This window comes from Agelaius phoeniceus, chromosome 9, assembly GCF_051311805.1.
Source record: "Agelaius phoeniceus isolate bAgePho1 chromosome 9, bAgePho1.hap1, whole genome shotgun sequence".
Taxonomy (NCBI): domain Eukaryota; kingdom Metazoa; phylum Chordata; class Aves; order Passeriformes; family Icteridae; genus Agelaius; species Agelaius phoeniceus.
Genome location: NC_135273.1, coordinates 8,926,736 through 8,947,743, shown reverse-complemented (window position 1 = coordinate 8,947,743; position 21,008 = coordinate 8,926,736). Strand labels below are relative to the sequence as shown.

General features: G+C 44.2%; 1 protein-coding gene across 18 annotated transcripts in view; it reads left to right on the top strand.

The window, feature by feature from the left end:
* The first annotated feature begins 1,074 nt into the window (after nt 1-1,074).
* TCF7L2 (transcription factor 7 like 2) overlaps nt 1,075-21,008 on the top strand; it is a 172,203-nt gene continuing 152,269 nt past the window's right edge. For all 18 annotated transcript variants that reach the window (XM_077182863.1, XM_077182862.1, XM_077182859.1 and 15 more), the window contains exons 1-3: nt 1,075-1,929; nt 2,267-2,333; nt 2,524-2,648. In XM_077182863.1, the coding sequence (XP_077038978.1) occupies nt 1,741-1,929; nt 2,267-2,333; nt 2,524-2,648 (381 nt within the window). In that variant the 5' untranslated portion in view covers nt 1,075-1,740. The remainder of the gene's footprint in view (nt 1,930-2,266; nt 2,334-2,523; nt 2,649-21,008) is intronic.

The following is a 21,008-nucleotide window of genomic DNA, read 5'->3' as shown; positions in this document are numbered from 1 at the left end:
CCCCTTCCCCTCACCACATTAGATTCGGGGAACAGATGCCATTTCTCGCATCCGCATGACTCTGCTCCCCATTTTGTTGCCGTGCGGGCAGAGCCCCGGCCGGACCGAGCAGCCCCGGCCGGACCGAGCAGCCCCGGCCGGACCGAGCAGCCCCGGGCCGGGCTCCGCGCCCCGCGGGGACCCCGCGGCCGGACCGCGGACCCCCCCTTCTCTTTGATTGCCCCCCAGCAGCGTGATGTTTACGCCACCACAACTTTTCACTTCTGAAGTCTGGGAGTCCTTGATTCTCCGTCCTGCCATGCTAATTAACTTCTTAGCAGTCACATTCCTTTTCCTCCTCTCTCTCTCTCTTTTTTTGTGTGTGGTTTTTTTTTGGTTTTTTTTTTTTTTTACATCAAGGACCAGAAAACATTATGCCTTACTATAAGATAATTTGGAAATATCTGATCTTCAGTGAGTGATCTCACACATTTTCATCCTGCGTGTTATAACCATAATAAATGCAAGGACCAAGTGCTGCCCAAAAAAAAAAAAAAAAGGCTTTTACTATATTCTAGTGTTTATTATGATTGGAGTTTCTTGCCTCCAACGAGTGGCATGAAAAATGTTAACGGTTTAAAAAAAGCACCCACCGCACCACCCTGCCGTCACATGCACCCAAATAATAAGGGCACACAAACATCCTTCAGGAGAACCCGGGCTGCGGGGGGATGATATGTTTATTAATGTCCAGAATGTAAAAGTTGGCGCTCCCGGAGCGCGGAGTCAGGGACACCCGTTCGAGTGTTTTTCCCCTCGCTCCCCCCGTCCCGCAGCTCTGAGCTACGGCGCACAATTTTTAAATTTTTTTTTTTTTTTTTTTGGCCAGCCTCTCCCCCCTCCTTTTGCGTGCCGGCCCCCCCAGCGGCGCCCCCGCCCCCGCTGCCCTCCCCTGGCGCTCCCGCTCCCATGCCAAAAAGGATCATTGTTAGTTTCCTACTTCCCCCACCCTCCTCCTCCTCCCCCTCCCGCGCCCCAGACCTGTTTATTTATGCAGACGTCACCGGGGAGCCCCCGCCCTCTCCTGCATCTCATTAAGTGCCTGGTGTGTTTCTCGCTCCCTGTCAATAATCCCGGATCCCAGACTTCTCCGTTCCTCCGGATTTCGATCCCCCTTTTTCTATCTGTCAATCAGCGCCGCCTTTGAACTGAAAAGCTCTCAGTCCAACTTCAACTCACTCAAACCCGAGCGGCACAGGCTCCCCATATCCGCGGCGACTGCCCCCCCGTCACAGCTGACTTCTGGGCTTGGTTTGTTGCATTATTTTTTTTTTAACCCCCCTCCCCCCCGCTGCTCCCCCCTCCCCACGGTTTATATATTTTTTATTATTATTAATTTTTCCGCGAGTGCGTGCGCGGGTGTGCGTGTGCGCGCAGTGCACGCCGAGCAGCTCCCGGGAAGAAAGAAAGAGAAAATCCCGAAGAAGGAAAGGAAGAAGCCTAAAGTCACTGGTGCAAAGGAGCAAAGAAGAGACATTTCCCTCCCCTCCTCCTCCCTCTTTTCCCCTCCCCAGGAGGAAAGAGAAGGGGAAAAAAAAGAAACTTTCACCTTGGACTCTTCTTTTTTTGGTGCAAACTTTCCCCCCCCCCCCCTCTTCTTTTTCTTTTCCCCCCCCATTCCCCTCCTTTTTTTTTTTTTCTTTTGTTTTTCCCCTTCCCCTTTTTGCAAAATTGCTGCTGGTGGGGTGAAGCAGGAGGAAAATGCCGCAGCTGAACGGCGGTGGAGGGGACGACCTGGGCGCCAACGATGAACTGATCTCTTTCAAAGACGAAGGGGAGCAGGAGGAGAAGATCTCCGAGAACTCCTCGGCGGAGAGGGATTTAGCTGATGTCAAGTCGTCTCTCGTCAATGAATCAGAAACGAATCAAAACAGCTCCTCAGACTCGGAGGTACGGGGGAAGCCCCCCGCGGGGCCGTTTCGGGGCGGCGGGCGGGCGGGCGGGGGCCGCGCTGTGCCCGGGGCCGCGCCGGGGCCGGGGCCGGGGGCGCCGCGCCGGGTCCCGCTCCCGCCGGCGCCCAACTTTCTCCGCGGCACCAACTTGTAACGATGCCTTCTGTTTTGTTCTGTTTGTTTCCCCTTCCACCTTCTCCCCGCACCTCTCCCTTCTTTTTCGCCTTTCATTCCTCCTCTTCTCCCTTCTCCCCCCCACCCCCCAAAAAATATCCTCCCCACCCCAACCACCCCCTTCCCCGACTGCCCCACGCCGACCCTCGGCTCGCTCCCAGGCGGAGCGGCGGCCCCCGCCTCGGTCCGAAACTTTCAGAGATAAATCCCGGGAAAGTTTAGAGGAAGGTGAGTACGCGGGCCCGGCCGGCGCCGGCACCGCCGCCCGCCCCGCACCGCCGCCCCTCCGCCGGGCGCCCGGCTCCTCTTTTGGGGACACTTACTAAAAAAACTTTTCCCTCCCCCCCTCTCCTCCCTTCTCTTGCCCCTGTTGCCCCCTTCCTTCCCCGCTCCCGCTCGTGTCTCCCCGCCATGTTAGCTGCGAAGAGGCAAGATGGAGGGTTGTTTAAGGGCCCACCATACCCGGGTTATCCCTTTATAATGATCCCCGACCTCAGCAGCCCGTATCTGCCCAATGGATCGCTCTCTCCGACGGCGAGAACGGTAAGTGCCTCTTTTTTTCCCCCCTCTCTTTCCTCTCCCCCCCCCGCTCCTTGCCCGGCTCCCGCCGCCGCCGCCGCGCTCCCGGTGCCCCGCTCGCCCCGGCCCTGCCGCCGCCCCCTCCCCCGCGCCGCAAACTTTCCAAACTCCGCGGGCCGCGGCGGGAGGGGGATTGTTTACACTTCGCCATATTCCTTTTTTTCCCCCCCCTCGTTTATTTCTTATTTTGTCTTTTTCTTATTTGCTGTGAATTTCTTTTTTACTTTCAGTTTTGTGGGCAGTTTTTTTTTTTTTTGAGCCCTTGTAACCTCCGCTGCGGGGGGGGTGGTGTGGGGAAGAAAAAAAGCAAACAAATTCCAAACAACACCTATTTCAGCCTCAAAACAAAACTGGAAACAAATTTTTAAAAACCCAAGAAGTTTGGGTTTGGGGTTTTTTTTTTCCCCTCCCCCCCTTTCCCTTCTCTCCCATCTCCTCTCCCCTTCCTTGGGGAGGGGGCTTATTTTCTCCCGGCCGAGCCTGAGATCCGCTCCTCCAAACTCCTCGTTTTCCATGGTGATCCGTCGCCTTCTGCCCTCCTCCGTGGCGGCTGGGCCGGCTCCCCCTCCCCTTTCCTCCCCCTTAACCCTCTCCTGCCCTCGCCCGCCCCGGCCTGCGGGAGCGGCGATTTCATTGTGCCCCTTCGGGCCGTGCGTGCCGCGAGTTGTGCCCGGGCTCAGCCCGGTCCGGCCGCCCCGATCCGCGCCCCGCGGCGTGCGGGGGCCGAGCGCCGCTGCCCTGCCCGGCGGGGCCGGGGCCGTGCCCGGGGAGCGGCTCCGTCCCGGTGCGGAGCGGGGGGAGCCGCGCTCAGGGCACAGGGCTGAGTCCGGAAACAACTCGCCTCGCTTGGCTCTGGCAACAACAACAGCAGCGCAAAAAATAATCAGACAAGTCGAGCAAAATTCCTCTTGGAAGTATGCTGGCAGGAAAACAATTTGCTGAAAGCGTCCGGTTTTTTGTTGGTGGTTTTTTTTTGCCTTTTTTTTTTTTTTCCCACCCCCAACTCGGGGTTCACTGGAGGGGGGTGCAGGTCCGCGTTTTCCTGCAGCTGGAGCGAGGTTTAGCACAGATCCCAGGAAACTTTGGGGTCTGCTGGTGGATTTGTAGTCCCAGCTGTTTTCCCTGCTCTTAGTGTCACCCACGGTGTGCTCTACTCTGACATCAGATTTCTCAAGTGTCACCTTTCCTTTCCTTTTTTAAAGAGTTTGAAAATTTTTCATTTTCAATGCTTAAATTCACTGGGACTTCCAAACACCACTGATTCCTACCGATGGCTTTAGCGTTGCTGTTTTGTTGCTTCTGGGTGTTTCTGAGTCTGAAGCGTTCCCACCATCACCATGTGTGTTTATACACTTTTTTTTTCCTTGTGGTAACACGAGATAGCGATTTACAATAATAGATCTACTGTTGGGTAGATGTTGAAGCCGTACTAATGACTGAGGGCTTGGACAACTTCAGTATATCAGATCTACAAGTGTTTTAAAGCATTAAAATATTAAACATCGGGTCAGTCTTGTTTTCACTTAGTAAAACGTCAGTAGACACAGATTAGTAAATGTAGAGTGACAGGGAGGTTGTGAGGAAGGTTTTCTGACTTTGCATATGTTTAGGGCTGTGGCAGAGTTTTATTTTGGAAGCTTGTGAGGCTCTTTTTGTGAGGAGGTGATTTCTGGGACAGTAGCAGAGGGGTGACTGCAGTTTGCAATTGTAATGATGGGGAGGGGAATTCAGAGGCTTGAATGCATTATATTTTTTCTTTAGAATATGGTCGCCCACATGTATATGGATGATGGTGATAAATTCCAAATTCCATAAGTACCAGAATCCAGATGGCAAAACAATCTTTGTTCCAAATCACTTTGTTACAAATTGTGAAGCTTTGTGTTCCTTCTTTTTTTTTTTCCCCTCGCTTTTTACCTTCAATGCATTCCACTGTTCCAAGTGCAGACTAATCGGAAGCACACCTCTGCTGCCTTTTTCTTAAAGCGTTTTTCTTACAACAGCTCCAGCTCTTTTTTCCTCGTTACCTTTATTACAGATCCCTTTTCCCTTAGCATGTGGGGTAGGGTTCTTCAGCAGTTAGCTCTCCTGGAGCATTCCTCCCCTCGCTCCCCCACCGCTAAAAAAGGCCTCCATAGGAATGTTGGGTCCGTGTGAATTAAAGGTGCTGTACAAAAGCTTACAGGTTGGTTTATTGTTGGTATAGCAGGTGGCCTGCTTGTGTTATCAGATGAATTCTGAAAGGATATTTCCACACTCAATAGGCAATTTTCTTATTTCCACATCCAGGCTCCAGCAACCTTCTCCTATCTTCTTAACCTTATTCTTTCACATTCCGTATGCTTGTTTGTTTGCCTGCCACTTAATTATAGCCAGGAAAAATTAAAGTTGTTTATTTAGGCCTGAGAGCAGAATATTATAAAGATTCAGCGGGATAGCTGTTGTCTGTCACACACTATTTTTAGGTGGATTCTAGTTCTCTGCTGTACCAGCTTTCAATTCCAGATGAACTAGATCTTTCTCTTTCCTGTTTGATTTTATTTTATTTTTAAATACGCGTTGGAAAGGTATAGATGGTTCTGCATAATTACGAATTTTATTTTTATTTATGTAGTTTTTCCTGGAGCCATATTTGTTGAGTGTCAGAGCATGCAAGGTAAAGAGGTGATGCAGATATGTAGCAAAATTATTTTTCTTTTCCTTTTGCTGTTGTACAATCTTAAAACTCTGTGGGTGTGGTTTTTTTGTTGTGGTTTTTTTTTCCTGGAATTTTTTTTTTTGTTGCTTTATTTGGGGGTGGAGTGGGATTATTGTGTTTTTTAAATGTACCTGTAATTTTCTGTTCAAGAGCAAACTTGTGGGCAGCAATTTCTCCTTTACTGCTTCAGGAATGTGAAGAATTATGAAGCATCATAAAATCTGCTTATGGGGAATAATCTTTTCTCAAGGATAAAGCTTTAAATACTGCAAACTCTTTATCAAGGTTGATAGGAATAATTTTATTTTTAAAAATCAAAGATTTTTTGCATGCTAATCTTGCTATTGATAGAATAATGTGGTGGGTTTATGAGACTAGATGTTATTAAGTAGAGGTCTAGTCAAATAGTAATGAAGTGACGCATCTGAGAGCGCCAGTTCCATCCCTGCACTTGTGGAGGTACTGGGGTGGCTGCATGTTGTGGATAATAAAGGAGACTGTTTTCCTTTCAGAGTTGGAAAACGTAGAAATGTTGTACTTGATTTTTAGCTTAAATTTGGAGGTTGGTTAATGCTTTTAGTAAGCAAATAGATGCAGTGTAATGTGAGAAAACCCTGCTGGCAGATGCTCTTATTTTTACTAGTGCTGTTGCATCTTCCTTTGCCCTAAGTTGTTGCTGGCTGAGTGAGGCTGTAAGGATAAGCTTATGTTTGGCCCCAAAGTTTGGGAGTCCGGAATAGCTGTGGTGGAGAGCAGCCCCCTCGCCTTGATTTTTATGTTTAGGAGGAAACATTTTTTTATTAATTGCCTGGAAAAATTGATGTTTTTCTTTATCTGCTGAATCAAACAATGTAATCCTTCGTAATACAAAAGCTTTAGACCCTGGGGTGTGAAGGGTTAATGGTGGTCCTTTTTTTTTTCCCCTCCCTCCAATTGTTTTGACAACACTTTTCAAAGTGTGACATTCCAAGCCCTTGCAATACAATGTAATATTACTGTAATTACACAGGTCATTACATTTTAAATAGAGAACAATAAAATGCTTATCGCCCTGAAAAAGAACAGGTGTTCTTGCCCTTCTTTGGTGTTTATGCTAATTGTTTTTCATCTCCTTCAGAAATATTTATGGCTGGAGTGTTAAGGTTTCAGTCTCGATGTGACAATATTAATTCTTTACTAATCTTTATGGTTGAGGTTTAATGTCTGCAGTATGGATTATAGTATTAATGTCCACCAACTAGTTTAATAATGTAGATACAACTTAATATGTCAGCACTTTGGTACTTTATGATACAGAGCTATTCAGTGGAGAGTGAATTATTTGCTTTGTTTAAAAAAATGAATGGGCATGCTTTTAATAAAGTTTCTGGACTTGTGTAAAAACAAGCTGTTAAATAAGAACTGATGATCCTGTGGTGTAAATCAAATAGAGCCTCCATAAAAGAAACTTTCCTCGTGCTTAATTAGGTAGATTGCTGAATCACTCTGCTATAGCATTAGCATAGCTGGTATACAGTGGCAGACAGACTGTGTTTGTTAACTTACTTGCAGTAAAGAAGCTGATTTATTTTTAATGCTATGCTTTTTTCTTTTTTTTTCTTTTTCATTTTTTTTTTCCCCTTGATAAGATTTTATTCTGGAGCAAATGCTGCATTGCTTACTCCATCAGTTTCTCTTCAGGGGGCTATGAAAATTAGTTAGAGAAAAGTTTCATGTTTCTGGGACCTTGCAAAACAATATAATGCAGTACTGTTACTTGAGTGTACAGGATAATTGCAGGACTGCACTTCATTAAAAATAATATTTGCTTTGGAAATCGAACAATTTTAATAGGTGCACCAGTGGCTGATCTGTAGTGAAAAAAAATACAGTAGATGCCTTTCCAGGTTTTTTTGAATGCATTCATACAACGACTGAGGATGTTGAATAGGGTGGTGTGGTTTATTTTTTCCCTTCTTCCCCTTCATTTTTTGTTCAAGCAAGTATGTGCTGATTTGTCAGCTGAAGAATGGGGGGGGGGGGGAAGGAATATGTTGCAGCTTTCACTGGCGCTTGTAAACCAGAATGTAGGTAAAAATGTTTTAAATTTGTCAAGACTTTCATGAGTGGGCCCCAAAATCAGATAAAAAAATGTGGTGTAGAGAAAAAGGACAGCTGCAGATTTTTTGTGTGGACGTGTGTTTCTGTACCATGACTAAAAACTCTAAGGACCTTTTCCCAGCTGTCTGGGAGTTATGTGGAAGTTGGATTATTGGCAGTTAAGCATGAGACAACCTGGATTTAGCAAATGCTCTCCTACACAGGAAGCAGATGACATTATCCTGGGGGAAGGGAGGAGATCCTTCTCCAGGCACAGCCTGGGGGGAGACGCCTGCTCCCCCCAGCCTCAGAGCAGCCAAAAATGAGGGCTGGCGATAGGCACGTAGAAATATAACAGCACTCGGGTTGTCAGCTTGGGGTTTTTTCAGGGCTTTTTGGTGAAATCAGACACTTCCCTTGCACATTGGGGCTGTTGTGAGAAGTTTTGCTTTGGAGGGAGTTGGGAGGTTTGGGGGGATGTTTGAAGCTGTGTTCCCCGGGTGTCTCCTTAGTCCCATGTCCTGGCAAATATGGAAGTAAGCCTTAAAACTTTGACTTTTAATTGGGCACATTTGTGAAGGAAATGGTTAATTTTACAACCAAAGGCAAACTTGCACCTCGACAGGTCTGCTGAAAGAAATGTGCCACAGTCGTTTGCTGGCAAGCACGGCAGGGTCATAAATCCACGGGGTTTATTTACAGCCTATAACACTTATGAATGTTAAGATATTTGACGCCACGCTGGCCTTATAATATCCAAGGTCCACAGACACTGGCAGTGGGTCAAATTTCTTTCACTAATTATAAGCAATGAGAGATGAAGTGTGGTGCTGGGGGTGTGTGGGGGAGATATGGAAATCCTTTCTCTCCCCACCTAGAAGCAAAGAATATTTCTGCTGCTCCTCCCAACTGCTGCTTTATGTTTGTGCTTTTTTTTTTGTTGTTACGTAGACTCCGAAGTTTATAATTAACGCTTGTGGTGCTGTAGAGGCTGGGCAGTGGGTGATGCAGCCAGGCTGAAGGAGGGAAGAAGTTTAGCACAGCTCATGTCCTTTGCAGAGGTCTCAGCAGTATCGTGCAGCATTTCCTAGATACCGGCACAAGCAAACATTTAAAGACAGATGACACCTGGAAATGTCCTTTAATTTTCTCACATACCGCTGAGCTGGGGACGAAAGAAAAAACTGCCTCGGGTTTTATGCAGAAGGAGGATGCTTGGAAATACAGATATTAGACTGGTTTGTGTGTACAAAACAGGGCCTCTTAGAAAGCAGCAAAAGCCCACGTTAAGGGAAAACATGCACTGAATGAATGAAGATGTTGAGGTTAGAGGCAGTTTTTAGGGGAGAAGCCCTGCGTCCTGCTGGAAGGGACAATGTGGGATGGACGTGTAGGTCAGCGTGGAGGGGAGCAGGGGGACGTGCACAGGGTGGTGTTTTGGGAGGGGTTAACTGGGGGGAGGCACTGCGAGAGCAGGGGGGCCACTGGAGAGTAATTGGAGGACAAAGGAGGGATGTTGGAGCGGGAGGAGAAATTGTAGAAACTTGGGGGGGTGGCGGGGGGAAACGCCAGTATTTGAATGGATGGTTGGAGGGGAAGCTTGGGATCTGGGGATTGACTCTTAAGTGTCAGGAGAGTCTGGGGCCTGAGAAGAAACAGTGCTTGGCTCAGCGGAGCTCGTTGTTCTCCGCTCGCTCCCCGTTACACACGCTTTGTAGAGTGGACAGTCAGATTTGAAGTGCTGCTGTCTTGTCTGTGCTGGGTGTGTGTGTGTTTTAACAAGATAATGTGATTACTCAAATATGCCTAGGTGTTACTTTTAGCTTTAATTTCTCCAGCAGTTGATTTCAGGTTCCCCCTAGGTTACTGTTGTGCTTGGAGACTAATTTAAGAAAAAGGCATGGTTATGTGTGTGGTGGAAAGCTGCACTCCTTTAGCCATATGTTTTTCTTCTAGAGCCATGTAAAGCCTGACTTAAAAAAAAAAAAAAAAAAGAGGGGGCTGTCAGTTCAGCTCTTCCACAAATAGCTGTACAGTTTTGTTGAAGGTTTTATGCATTTCCCTAATCAATGGAGCGCTGTGACTTATTAGCCCCCAGGGACAGATCAGAATCCCCCAGCACTGCGCTGCAAAGCTGGTGTGGTATTGTACCTTTTTAACAGGTTATCAACAAGGATGTTCCCCTCATTCCCAAGATGCTTCCCACCCCCTCCAGCATCTCCCCCCTGTGATTCTTTCCGGCAAAAATCTGTTCAGTCTCACGCCTTTGTTTTAGGTTGGCTAAACCCTCGACCCTTATTCTTTGTGGGGTCACGCTCAGGCAACTGGGCAGTGCTGAATGAGTTAAGTCGCTGGCTGAAGTTTGGCTTCATGCAACTAAATATGAGGCCTGGTAGGCATTAGCAGGGCACAGCACATTTACAGAGCTTAATTAGTACGCGCTGTAATTGTTCATGGTCTGCCAGAAGGAGTAATGTTCAGGAAAAGTGGAGTCGTTCTTCTGCAGTCTTTAGTTTTAAAACGATAAATCACTTGCATATTTGTGCAGTGATTCAAATGGAGCTGAGACCTCTCCATCTCAACATGTGGTAAATTGTAAAGTCAATGAATTGCAGATGTAGGGTACAGCAGATTCTCTAAGAAAATGCAGAATGAATGGGAACGGGTGATGCTATAAATACATACTGAGAAGATAGCTGGGTTTCTGCTTGCTGTGCCAAATATGATAAACTAAAGATATTAGCAATTTTGTTCTAAATGTATTTATTTTAAATATCCTTAAACTAAGGGTAGGGGTACCACGTTACTTCACTTAGTGAGGTTTTTATTAATGCTCCAGAACAATGGGATTCATATGGAAATGCGCGTGATAGCCATATTAATATAAATTAATTCATCATGGGTAATACTGTAGCTGTTACTGGAGGAGTTTATAGTGCTGGGACACTTTAAAGTGTGGCTGCAGCAACTTACAAGAAATGTTGTGGTAGAGGATGCTTCTATATCCTAGTTGAGGGAGGTACTGGGATTGTTATGTATCTCACTGTAGCATTTTGTATCTGCCTGTTATTCCTTCCACCTTCAGAGAGACTTTCTGGGTGCACTAATCCAACAGCCTAGAGCCTATTTTAAAAAAGCAAAACACAAATAAAACTGTGCGTTACAGATTGACATCGTAAATGCTTCGTATTGTTTCTTTTGCCTTTTTTTTTTTTTTTTAAAGCGGAGAATGTGTGTCACTCTTACTGCTGTGAAATCTTGTCTTCCTTGGGCTTGGTCCAAGATCCATTGAAGTCAGTGGAAAAAAGGCTTCTATTAATAATGAAGGGCTTTGCATCAGGCCCCGTGTGTCTTGAACCAATGGCCAAGTTCTTCAAAAGTGGATGAAGGCATTGAGAATGCCAAACTCAACTAAATATGATATTGATGTATAGCTCCTTCATCATAGTCTTTTCTGCTCCTGGAGGGGGGGAGGGTGGGAGAAGTCAAGTTACATTTCCAATGGTGTATTTTTGAATGAGCTCCTGCTTCTGCAGTATTTCCCACAGAAGTTGGAGCATCCTGGCAGGATCAGGGTTTGGTCCCAGGCTGTGTTGCATGTCAGTTCTGCTTTTCTAATATGAGTAGGTGGATTTGTATGGAAGTTGTAAAAGTTAATGATTGTTCTCTGACTCATATGCTGCTGGCTTCAGCAAAGAAGAAATGATGACAGGAAAATGATAGAAATTATAGGAGCCAAGTAGGCTTTGAGTGGAGAATGGATTTATGTTGTTTGAAATGCCTTTGCTGCTTGGTGGAGGAAGTGCAAGGACAGAGAAGATGGGAGGGCAGTTTCTTTTTTGGGTCAGATGTTTGGGGTACCAAACTCATGCAGGCATTCAGCTAGGGAGTGAGGCTGAATTCAGGAGGGGCTCTTGTTGGACTTGACCATTTTGTTCTTCCTGCTGACACAATTAGTCCTGCATAACTGTTCTGCCCTCTTGGCAGAGCAGGTTTTAGTGCCCTAGGCTCCATGGGAAGTACAATTGCATTACTTTGGCTACCAAGTATGAATATATAAATGTGCTCAACTTGTGTGTATCTCGCAGCTTTCTAGGTCTTTCCAAACTATCTGTGGCATGAAAGATGCTGTATACAACAAAATCATTCTCTGCTGCTTAATTCGCTACTGGTGGTGATGCAGCAGAGACACCAAAAAAAAAAAAACAAACCAAAAAAAACATTCCAAAAGGAGGGTGTGGGAAGTAATAAAGTAATAGAAATTGCCAATCTGAAAATACTGCAAAAGGACATTCTGGGGAATATGAGAGATTCTTGGATGTTGATACAATAGAAACAAATTGTCCTATTTTAAGAAAGGGAAAAATAGAGCAAGAAAAGGTGGAGGTGTACCTCTTGGAGCACATCTGAACTCCCACTGGAGTCAGTGACTCCTTAAATAATGATCTGGAAAAGTCTGAGACTATAGGCTTTTCTGTTCTGGAGAAAAGCTGCTACATTGATTTCTGCTTTTAACTGATAGTAATATTTAATAAAGGTTCTCTTGGAACTGCTTTAAACCCTAGTCTGAATAATTTTAACTTGGTTAAATGAGAGTGAACTGGTTTGGGAACATAGACAGTAAGAGGTTTGCATTGGTTTAATTAGATTTAAGAGATTTATAAAAGCAGGACCACTACTCTGACATAGGCAAGGTCTGGAAGTCGGCATATAGAGATGATGCATTGATCTACACCCAGGCTGAACAGACAGCTATTGAAACTGCTCTATTATAAATGTTTGCCAATATTAAAGAATTCAAGGGAAGGTGTGACCTTGAATGAACACATCAGAAGAATAAGATGGCAGTCAGTGTTTCTATCTTTGTTTTCTATGGGACATTTACAGGAAGGTTTCTCCCTTTCAGTGGAGTTACAGATTATAGTTGTCTGTCTGGAAGTCAAGTTCTTTGAGATTTTTATTATTATTAACCAAATGGCTCAGTTTACTTCAATCCCTGTAACATTCTCCCATGAGATTTATATTCATTCTTAAACTACATCATAAAAATGTAGTTTAAATCATGTCTGTGTCAATTAAAATTAAAGAAGGTACTCACAGGAGCTAGTCACAAACATAACTGCTGCATTTGTCACAAACCTCTGTATAAAGAATAACCACAGAGCTTATTTTATCTGGATAGCAGCTAAATATCTTTACAATCCCCAGGGTTATTAAAGGCCAAGTGCTTGGTACATGTAGTTAGTTTATTTTCCATTGTATCCTGTTGCTCGACTACAATACTTGAAAGAACTTTGTTTTTTATTTCATAAAAGTGAAATTAAATTTAATAAATATGGAATGAAAAAGCAAAAGCTAGAACCTGGGTGTCACTGGGTGGTTGTAAATGGGAAGTAGTGAGTTGCTGTGCTGCTGGTGTGCCCAAATGTGGGCATTGGACTGGCTACACAGGTACATCTGTGTATATGCATGTGATGCATGTTATCCTTGAGCACATACTTGGTTATCAGGTGTCTATTCAATTTTAATTGACAATATGAGATTCCTGTGGTTGCTCTGTGCACAGATTGCCTTGGGGCTCTACAGGGTTTGTGGGAAGAAAAGCCTTGACAAGTTTCCATTAAGCCCTGAATCAGGCAGTTGGAAAAGAGGAGAATGAAAGGAGCTGAAAAGAGGGACAACTTGTTAGTGTTGCATTCTGCGTTTGCAACGAGAAACCTCTTTTAGACAAGAGTGGTTCTCAGGCCAAGAATTTCAAACTCGCGGAGAAACCTGTCCAGAGCACAAAAGTTGTTTGAACGGGGTGCAGAATTGTCACAGTAATTAGAGCAATCTCCGTTTACTGAGTGGCAGCCTTTATAAAGGACAGGGGATAAAGGGTTCAAATTCATCTTTCTCTCTGCGATTCACTTCTGATGAACTGCCTCTGTGTATGTATGTGTATATGAAGGAGTGTGTGTGTGTGGCCACATTTTCAGCTACTCATCATTTGATTGTCCTTGTTTAAAAAGAAGAAGGACTTAGGTTTCTTCTTCCTGCCTTCAATGGCATTTTTAGGCATTTTGCTTTTATTTTTATTTGAAATTTTTTTTGGGTTGTTTGGTTTTTTTTGATGCTGTCATTTGATTTACCACAATAAGAGGATGCTTGGGAAAATGCACTTGTGCTGTGGTGGAGAGGGAGCCCCAAATATTATTTCCCTGTTGATTTCTGCTCTCATTCAGTCCTGTATGTTTGACTCTTAGGAGCAGTCCCATTATTTTTAAAAGGATTACTTGTGGAAGCAAGAAAAGTGAATGGATAAGGCTTGGGCCCTTAAAGTTTATCCTCTTGCCGCTGCAAGGTCTGTCCAGAACTACTGAATCAGCTGGAGTTTTGCCATTGCTCTTATTAGGAGAAGGATCAGGCCCGTGGATTACATGAGACTGAGTCTTGTGAGCAAGCCAAATAAAACTGTGAAAATCAGGATTGTTTTTGTGCACGATGCAGGAGTGTCTGGAGGACTCGGTCTGGGCTCCTCTTGGTCAGACACTGCACAGAGAAAAATGGGGGGGAATGATTGAGTGAGCAGTGTGGGTGTTCTTGCCCCAGGAAGAAAATGTGACTGCTGAATTTCCTGTATACCAAAATCCTTGAGTTTCTTAAGTAATCATCCTCGGTGTAATGTTGGTAATTTCAGTTCCATTTAAATAGGCTGCTTAGGTTCTGTGATTGCCTTTTATTTGTTCTCTCCAAAATAATGTAGGATCTCCACTGTAAGGTTTGGAGCTGGCAACCTTGGCTAATTTACTTAATCATTTAGTCAGTGTTATGTTTCTCTCCTTCATTCACCTCTACATCTGAGTGCAGAGGCAGGGAGAGAGGAGCCATTTAGGCCGATGTCTTCGCCCTGTCTTGTGTTTCTCTGGATCACATTGCCTGGAAGGCCTCTGGCATGGTCAGGTGTTCTGTTGGCACCCTGTGAGTGCTGTATGTCTCTCCTCCCCTCTTCTCTTCTGGAGACCTGGGATCAGCAAGCAACTGCAGTGAATTCTTTAGGTATGGACCGGAGATTAAAGAAAGATCTTGTTGCTGATTATGGATACATTGTTAAATAGTCATGGCTGTGAAAGTTGTGTCTCAGAGATCATGTGTTCTTCTGTAGTTTGATTTTTTTTTTCCCCTTCATCCCTCTTCCATTACTTTCCACTTAATGATGATTATGAAGAATTTGGCTAGATCTCCTTATGTTTTAGCAAAAAGCAGACTTTTTTTTTTTTTCACATGGTTGTGCCCAAACATGAAAAACTATGGAAAAATTACTTGTCTTGGAGCTTGCGTTTCAAAAATGCTTATTAATGTTCAGCAGCACGTGCTCCTCTAGTTCAGTTGCCTCATCTGTGAGCATGGTGTGTGAATATGGCAGGGCTTTCTGATCATGGGGAAGTGGTCTTGGAGTTGCAAAGAGGAGTTGGGAGATATCAATTTTCCTGGAAGTAATGCTGAATTGCTTGTGCAGTGTTGGAGCATAGAGTGGGGTTTGTGTGTTGGACAATGACACAGTCAGGTTGAACAGTGTCTCCTTTTTTAGATGATGCTATTTTGTCTCAACCATTGATGGTTTGCAGACCAATTGTGATGTCTACCATCCTGAAAGAGTAGCAGTGTGGTACTAATTGTACCAGGACCCACTGTTGTTGAGAATGTGCTTGTTGCAAATGATGGACCTCTGTTGAACGTGGCTTTCTCAGTCTCAGCCCTTGTCCATTATTTTCTCAGCTGGTAATTGATTTCTTGGTTTGGTAATTTGTCAGTAATGGGCATATCTTCAGTGTTGAGTTCTCTATAGTAATTCTGCATCACTGAGGAGTCATTGCTGGCCCTATAAAGTCACCAATGCCAGCTGGATAACATTTCCCATTAGGCTGTTGTGACCCAATTATCCATCACAACAAAGCCTAACCAGGTCTATAGTCTATGTCCTGGCTGGTGCATGGAGAAAGAGGGCTGGAGGAAGCTGATTTGAGGTGGTGGTTGCAAGCCAGAGCTCATGACAGCAACAGAAAGCTTTTATTTGATTTTACAGCTGTGTGAAATCCAGCTCAGCCTGGATGTCAAGTTTAGTTGAGGTGGCAGCACAAAAGCAGCTGATGTCCTCCTCTTGTTGTATGACATTTCCTCAGTCCTGCTTTTCTGCCTGGCCCTGTTTTGCTTCTCTGCCTGCTGTCGGTGCTGTTTCTGACTGGAGGAGCATTTTGGAGGTGCTTTCCTTCCTGGGAGCTGGTGGTGCAAAGCCCTGGTCCTGCACATGCTCTGGGCTTTCCTCCATACCAGCCCTCTGAGGAATTGTCTTCAGCCCAGCTGGGTCTGTGCTTTTGGGCTTGTAGGATCATGGCCTAAATAGTGATCCCATGAGGAAGCTTATAAAGTTTATTTTGGAAGCAAAATACTTGGTGAAGCAGGAAGGAGGCTAAAGAGAATACTGAAAAAAATGGTGCAAATGAGAAGCAACTTCTTCATTTATACTCTGTGCTATTGCTCTGGTTTGTGGATCTAAGTAGAAAATGGGCACTATTTGGAAATCTCCTGAGTTTCCTGCCAGCATCTGCACATGCCTAAATACCTTTGAAATTTGATTTTGGTTTTTTTTTTTTTTCCCCTGCTACTTGAATATGTTAGTTGATGCCACAAGAAGTGAGCTGAAGTATCACTTTTTTTTCCCCCTACTGTTGGAATTGTTTGTTAAATTCTAATTACAGGGCTTGTTCTACACCTGTACAAACCCACAGCCATTGTTAAGGGAATAATTTGAGGACAATGGGGTTAACACAGGTGTACACAAGTGCAGAATTTGGATTGCAAAGTCTTTTTTATTGCTCTGTGTGCATAAGAAAGAGAAACGAATTCAGCTCAATTTTCTGATCCTAGAAAAAAATTGTAGGACAAAGATTGGGAGGAAGAGTAAATGGGGAGGGGAATTAATGTCTGGACATGTTCTGACACGGCACTGAATGCATATGAAATGGAAAGTTAAAAGGAAATAAACACTACACTCCTCTTTCCTCCCTACCTCACCCTCATACCACTTTCATGGAGTCACTTTTCAAGGTATAGCTGCACGAGGTGGTTGGTAATGATCTTGCACACTGATTGCCTTCAGAGTGATCACATCTCAGCCTGAATGTTTGCATGGAGCTGAGGTGCTGGGACACTGTGGTGGTTTGTGGTGCCAGCAATCACCAACCCCAACTGCAATGTTCTGATGCAATCAGCAAGTTGCATTAGGGCTGTGTTTGCTAGGAGCACAGTCAAGGCAGTTGGGATGTCTGGCTCCCAGGATGATTTTCCTCTAAAGCTGAAGGTGTGTGTACTTTCCAAAGGTGACTTGCTGTCTCATGCCTCCAGAGCAACCTTCAGAGATGGCAAGAACATCAAAACAGCCAGGAGCATGAAGTGCTAGAGCCTGTAGGACATCTCCTCTTGGTATTCTGTGATGTTGATGCAGAGATTTACAGATTTGTGTAACTTCCTGATTATCTAACTGAGGGTTATCTTTCTTTGGGGTAGTTCCAGTAACAGCTAAAAGAGGTTCTTGCAGAATGAAAGCCAAGATCCATGTTCCTGCTATCAGAAATGGTTGTAACTTGAGATTGGTTTCTCTTACAGTTTCATCTTATTTCAGTTTCTTTCCTACTCTTGGGAGTTCCTCCAGGCACAGGTCAAATTTTCACTACTACATAAAGTACTCTGTGCATTTGGGGTACAATAAACTAATAAGTAGGAATGATGGTTAGCAATTAGATAAATGTTCAGATCAGTTTATCCTCTCAGTGGTTCTCCTGTTAGAACTAATCCTGACTGCTACAAATAGGTTTGGTATTTGGCATTTCAGTTCATGTAGGAGGGGAGAAAAAGGCTGTTGCCTGTGAAATGGTTCAGAAGTGACTTGCTGTTCTTTTTCAAGGAGTAATAGCTCAGCTGAGTAGCACAACAGGAGGCTCAGGTATGGGACTGTTTGATCAAGAAAGAAATCAGTATTTGCCTCTCTTGGTTATGCACCAAAGGAGTTGTGGTTGTACCTCTGCTTGGAGGAGGATGACTTATCCTCCAAACAATGTCAGACAGCCTGGCTTATACTGGGGAAACAGTCAGAGTTCTTTATTAAAGGCTAATTTGAAACTACGAAAAGAAATATTTCTCACTGATTTGAGGCTGTCTGGAAGGTGGCTAAAATAGTCCTTCAATGATGTGCCATGGTTTGAACTACTAGAGATAGGTAATTTTCTCTTTGGTGGGTGGTGTGACCTTCTCCTGCCAAAGAGTGTAGTTGCAGTAGGATAATGTGTAGTGATTTGTCTTAAAACTTTAAGAAGATTAACCTCTGAATTGCAAACTGTTGAGGTGATCTTATTTCTGGCAGGTGGTGTAAGTTAGTGGTTATGGTGATTCTTTGCCTTTGCAGTTGTGTGGATTTTACTGCAACAAGTTACAGTCTTGTTATCAAAGCAGAGGGAGGAAAGTAATTAAAAAAAAAATTAATGATCTCTTTTTCTGTGAGTATGTATACACTGACCTAAGAGAAGATGAAACTGGTGTTGATTTGCCTTTCCTCAGTGTTTACCAATAGAGACTGTGTTAGTTTCTGCTGTTTGCACCCATTTCTTTGTTATTTTGTCTGCAGAGTTATGTACCTGCCTTGGAAATTTGTATCATTTCGCCTGTTCCATGCTATATACACTCACTGCAGTTTATGTTCTGTTTAGTTTGTTGCATAGCTGCTAGGTGGGGTCACCGGAGACCCCTTTTGAGCTACTAAATGACTTTTTTCCTGCTACTGTAGTAAGATTTGTCCCTTTACTGGAAATGCTTGAGCAGGCAGGGAGGCACTGGGTGGCATCTTGTTCTCTCTGATCCAGACAAAGACTCAGGTCCAGTGTCAGCTGATTCTGACTCCTGTTCAGGGAAAATCCAGGGGAACGTGGCCTCCTGTGATGAATGGGCCTCCATTGCTGAAAAAAGCCAAGGAGAGATGTCCTACTAGATGACAAAGCCAGAGGAGCAGTTGTGTTGTTAACATGTGGTGTTATTTGAGTGCTTTTACAATTTGAAGGAACACTGCCCACCCAAAGTGAGGCCCAGATTTCAGATTTAATTCATACTTCTGGGCCTGCAGAGCCTGACAGAGTGGTTCATCCAAGAACTGCAGTAGAAATACTTGGTTTTAATCAACTGAGCACATCAATGTAGTCATAGGTACCAACATCTTGGAATAGTTGGAAATGGGAGAGGAACTACCTCTGAACTAAAATGGAGCTGGCTTTTTGGTAGTGTTTTGGATGGCTTAACAGCTACAAATTTATGAAGATATAATTAGCTACTTTTCAGCGTAATGGTTCATTTTCAACATAAACTTCTCTTTAAAAGCTTCAATCAATGTTTGCAGATTTTATACAAGTAATACCAAGAAACTGTGCTTTAAGCCTTGAAAATATTTAAGTAGAGCTAATCATGAACCAGGGGTTTAGTGTAGAAATCTGGAAGACATTGATAGGGAACTATTAAGATCTGTTATATATTAAAATAGTATGTTAATATCTATATAACATCAACATCTATAATCTATGTAATACCAATATTTATAATATTATTTTAATGCTGATATATACATACATGTTTAATATATGTAAACACACACGTAGGTATTTTAGGTATATATTGAGATTTCTTTTTCTGCAAACTTTTGAGGTCATGGCAACATTTGAGTATCAAGTACATGATTTATTTTCTAGTTGTTTTGGAGGATTATTTGTAGGGAGGGCCTGCCTGTCTGTGTGTGAGAACAAGCACTGCCATTAGGTGCTGTGCTCCATGGTCACTGTCTGTATGAATAAGCTGTGTGGTTTCCTCTAAATCACCTGAAATTAGGCCATTTGAAGACGGGACTGGCAGCATTGCTTGGCCATCTCAAGCCATGGCCATGACTCTGTGACTAGGTAGCATTGGTTTCTGACTCAAGATTGTGAAGGTGGGTGCTTATGTGGGAGAACACAGGCACTTCTTATATAAGCAGAGATTAGTTCCCTACAGACATTCTTCTGGATTCCTGGTAAGCTGGGCTGTGCTCCTCCAAAGCCCTCCTTCAGCTGCACTTACCATCATGGTGTGATCCACTGGCAGCTGGAACTCCAGAGGCAGTTGACTGCTGGGATTTGTCATGCACAGAAGTAACAAAACTGGGATAATCTGTGGGATAATACAGCTTGGTGGTGGCTTGGCCATTTGGGACTGTCTGTGGATGTGCCCTGTGCCCAAGAGTTCTGTGTGCTCATGGTGGCTCACCAGGGTTCATAGGGCAGCAGAGTGGTCCTGGCTGGGAAAACGCTGCTTGTGTCTTGGGTATGTTCCTTGACATTGTTCCTTGAATAAATGTGGCCTTTAAGCCAAAGTGCTTGTGCTGTGTGTGTGTCCTGCTCTGGGGGAAGTTCACACCCAGGGAGGATTGCCACAGCAAGGGGACTGCTCTGCAGGCTGAGCTTCAAGCTCAAGTTCCAGTGCAGCCACAACCCTTTATGAGAGATCCTGATGGGCCCATGATATTTAGATATGCCTCTGGTAATATAATCAGCTGCCACCCACTACTCAGCTTCTAAGCTGATCCTAAAATAACCTTTGGTAGAATGACACATGTGAAGCTTCTCTCTGTTCCAGTTTAATCTCCTGCACACAGTTCCAGTGTAATGTTTATATGACAGTCATAAGGAAGGCTCTGTAGGTGTACCCAGGCCTTTTATGAGAGCGTGACACGACATCATTTATCTCCCTTCTCCTTGACGTTCTTGTCTCTGCTTTCAGTTTTGAAATTAGAAGTGGTGTGGACCTGCCCCATCTCATGGATGGGGGTGAGAGCTTCCACTTTTCCAACTTGCTGAGTGCTCAGTGTTCTTTCTGAGGACACATGGTTTGGACTTTCCCTTTTTTCCCCTGCTGATCTTTCACAAGAATAACAAACCACCAACGGATGTTAATGGCTCCATGCATGGATTATATATATGTGTGCATATATAGGCTGTCTGGTTCCTGAGAAGACTTTATTGGCATAAATTTGGAATATTTACAAGTGGCAAATTCATTGGTGAGATTATGCAGACCAGACTAAATGAGCTCTGAAGGGCATTTATAACACCTTCAGACAAACCAGCCTTTTTGTTTACAGCAAAGGGGTTTATATGAGTGTGTGTGCATGCATATATATATTTTTTAAAAAGAAGTTTGTGTCTATGCTTTTTTTCTTTCTCTGAAATACAGAAGTAGCATTAATATTTCTGCTGCTGGCTGTCCATAAAAAACACAGCAACCCTGGAATGATAGGGAAGCTGTCATGTGAGTGCAATATGGGAATGTCTGCAATTAAGGCCACTTTTATAAGGTGACATTCCAAGGTGGTCAGCCAGGCCCCCTGGAAGCTCCTGAGGGACTGTAGGCAGTGGTGAGGTTTCCTGTGTGCTTTGCTGGGGTTTGAGGGGCACCTTCCCCAGCTGGGTGGTGAAATGCGGCTTCCTGGGCCATCC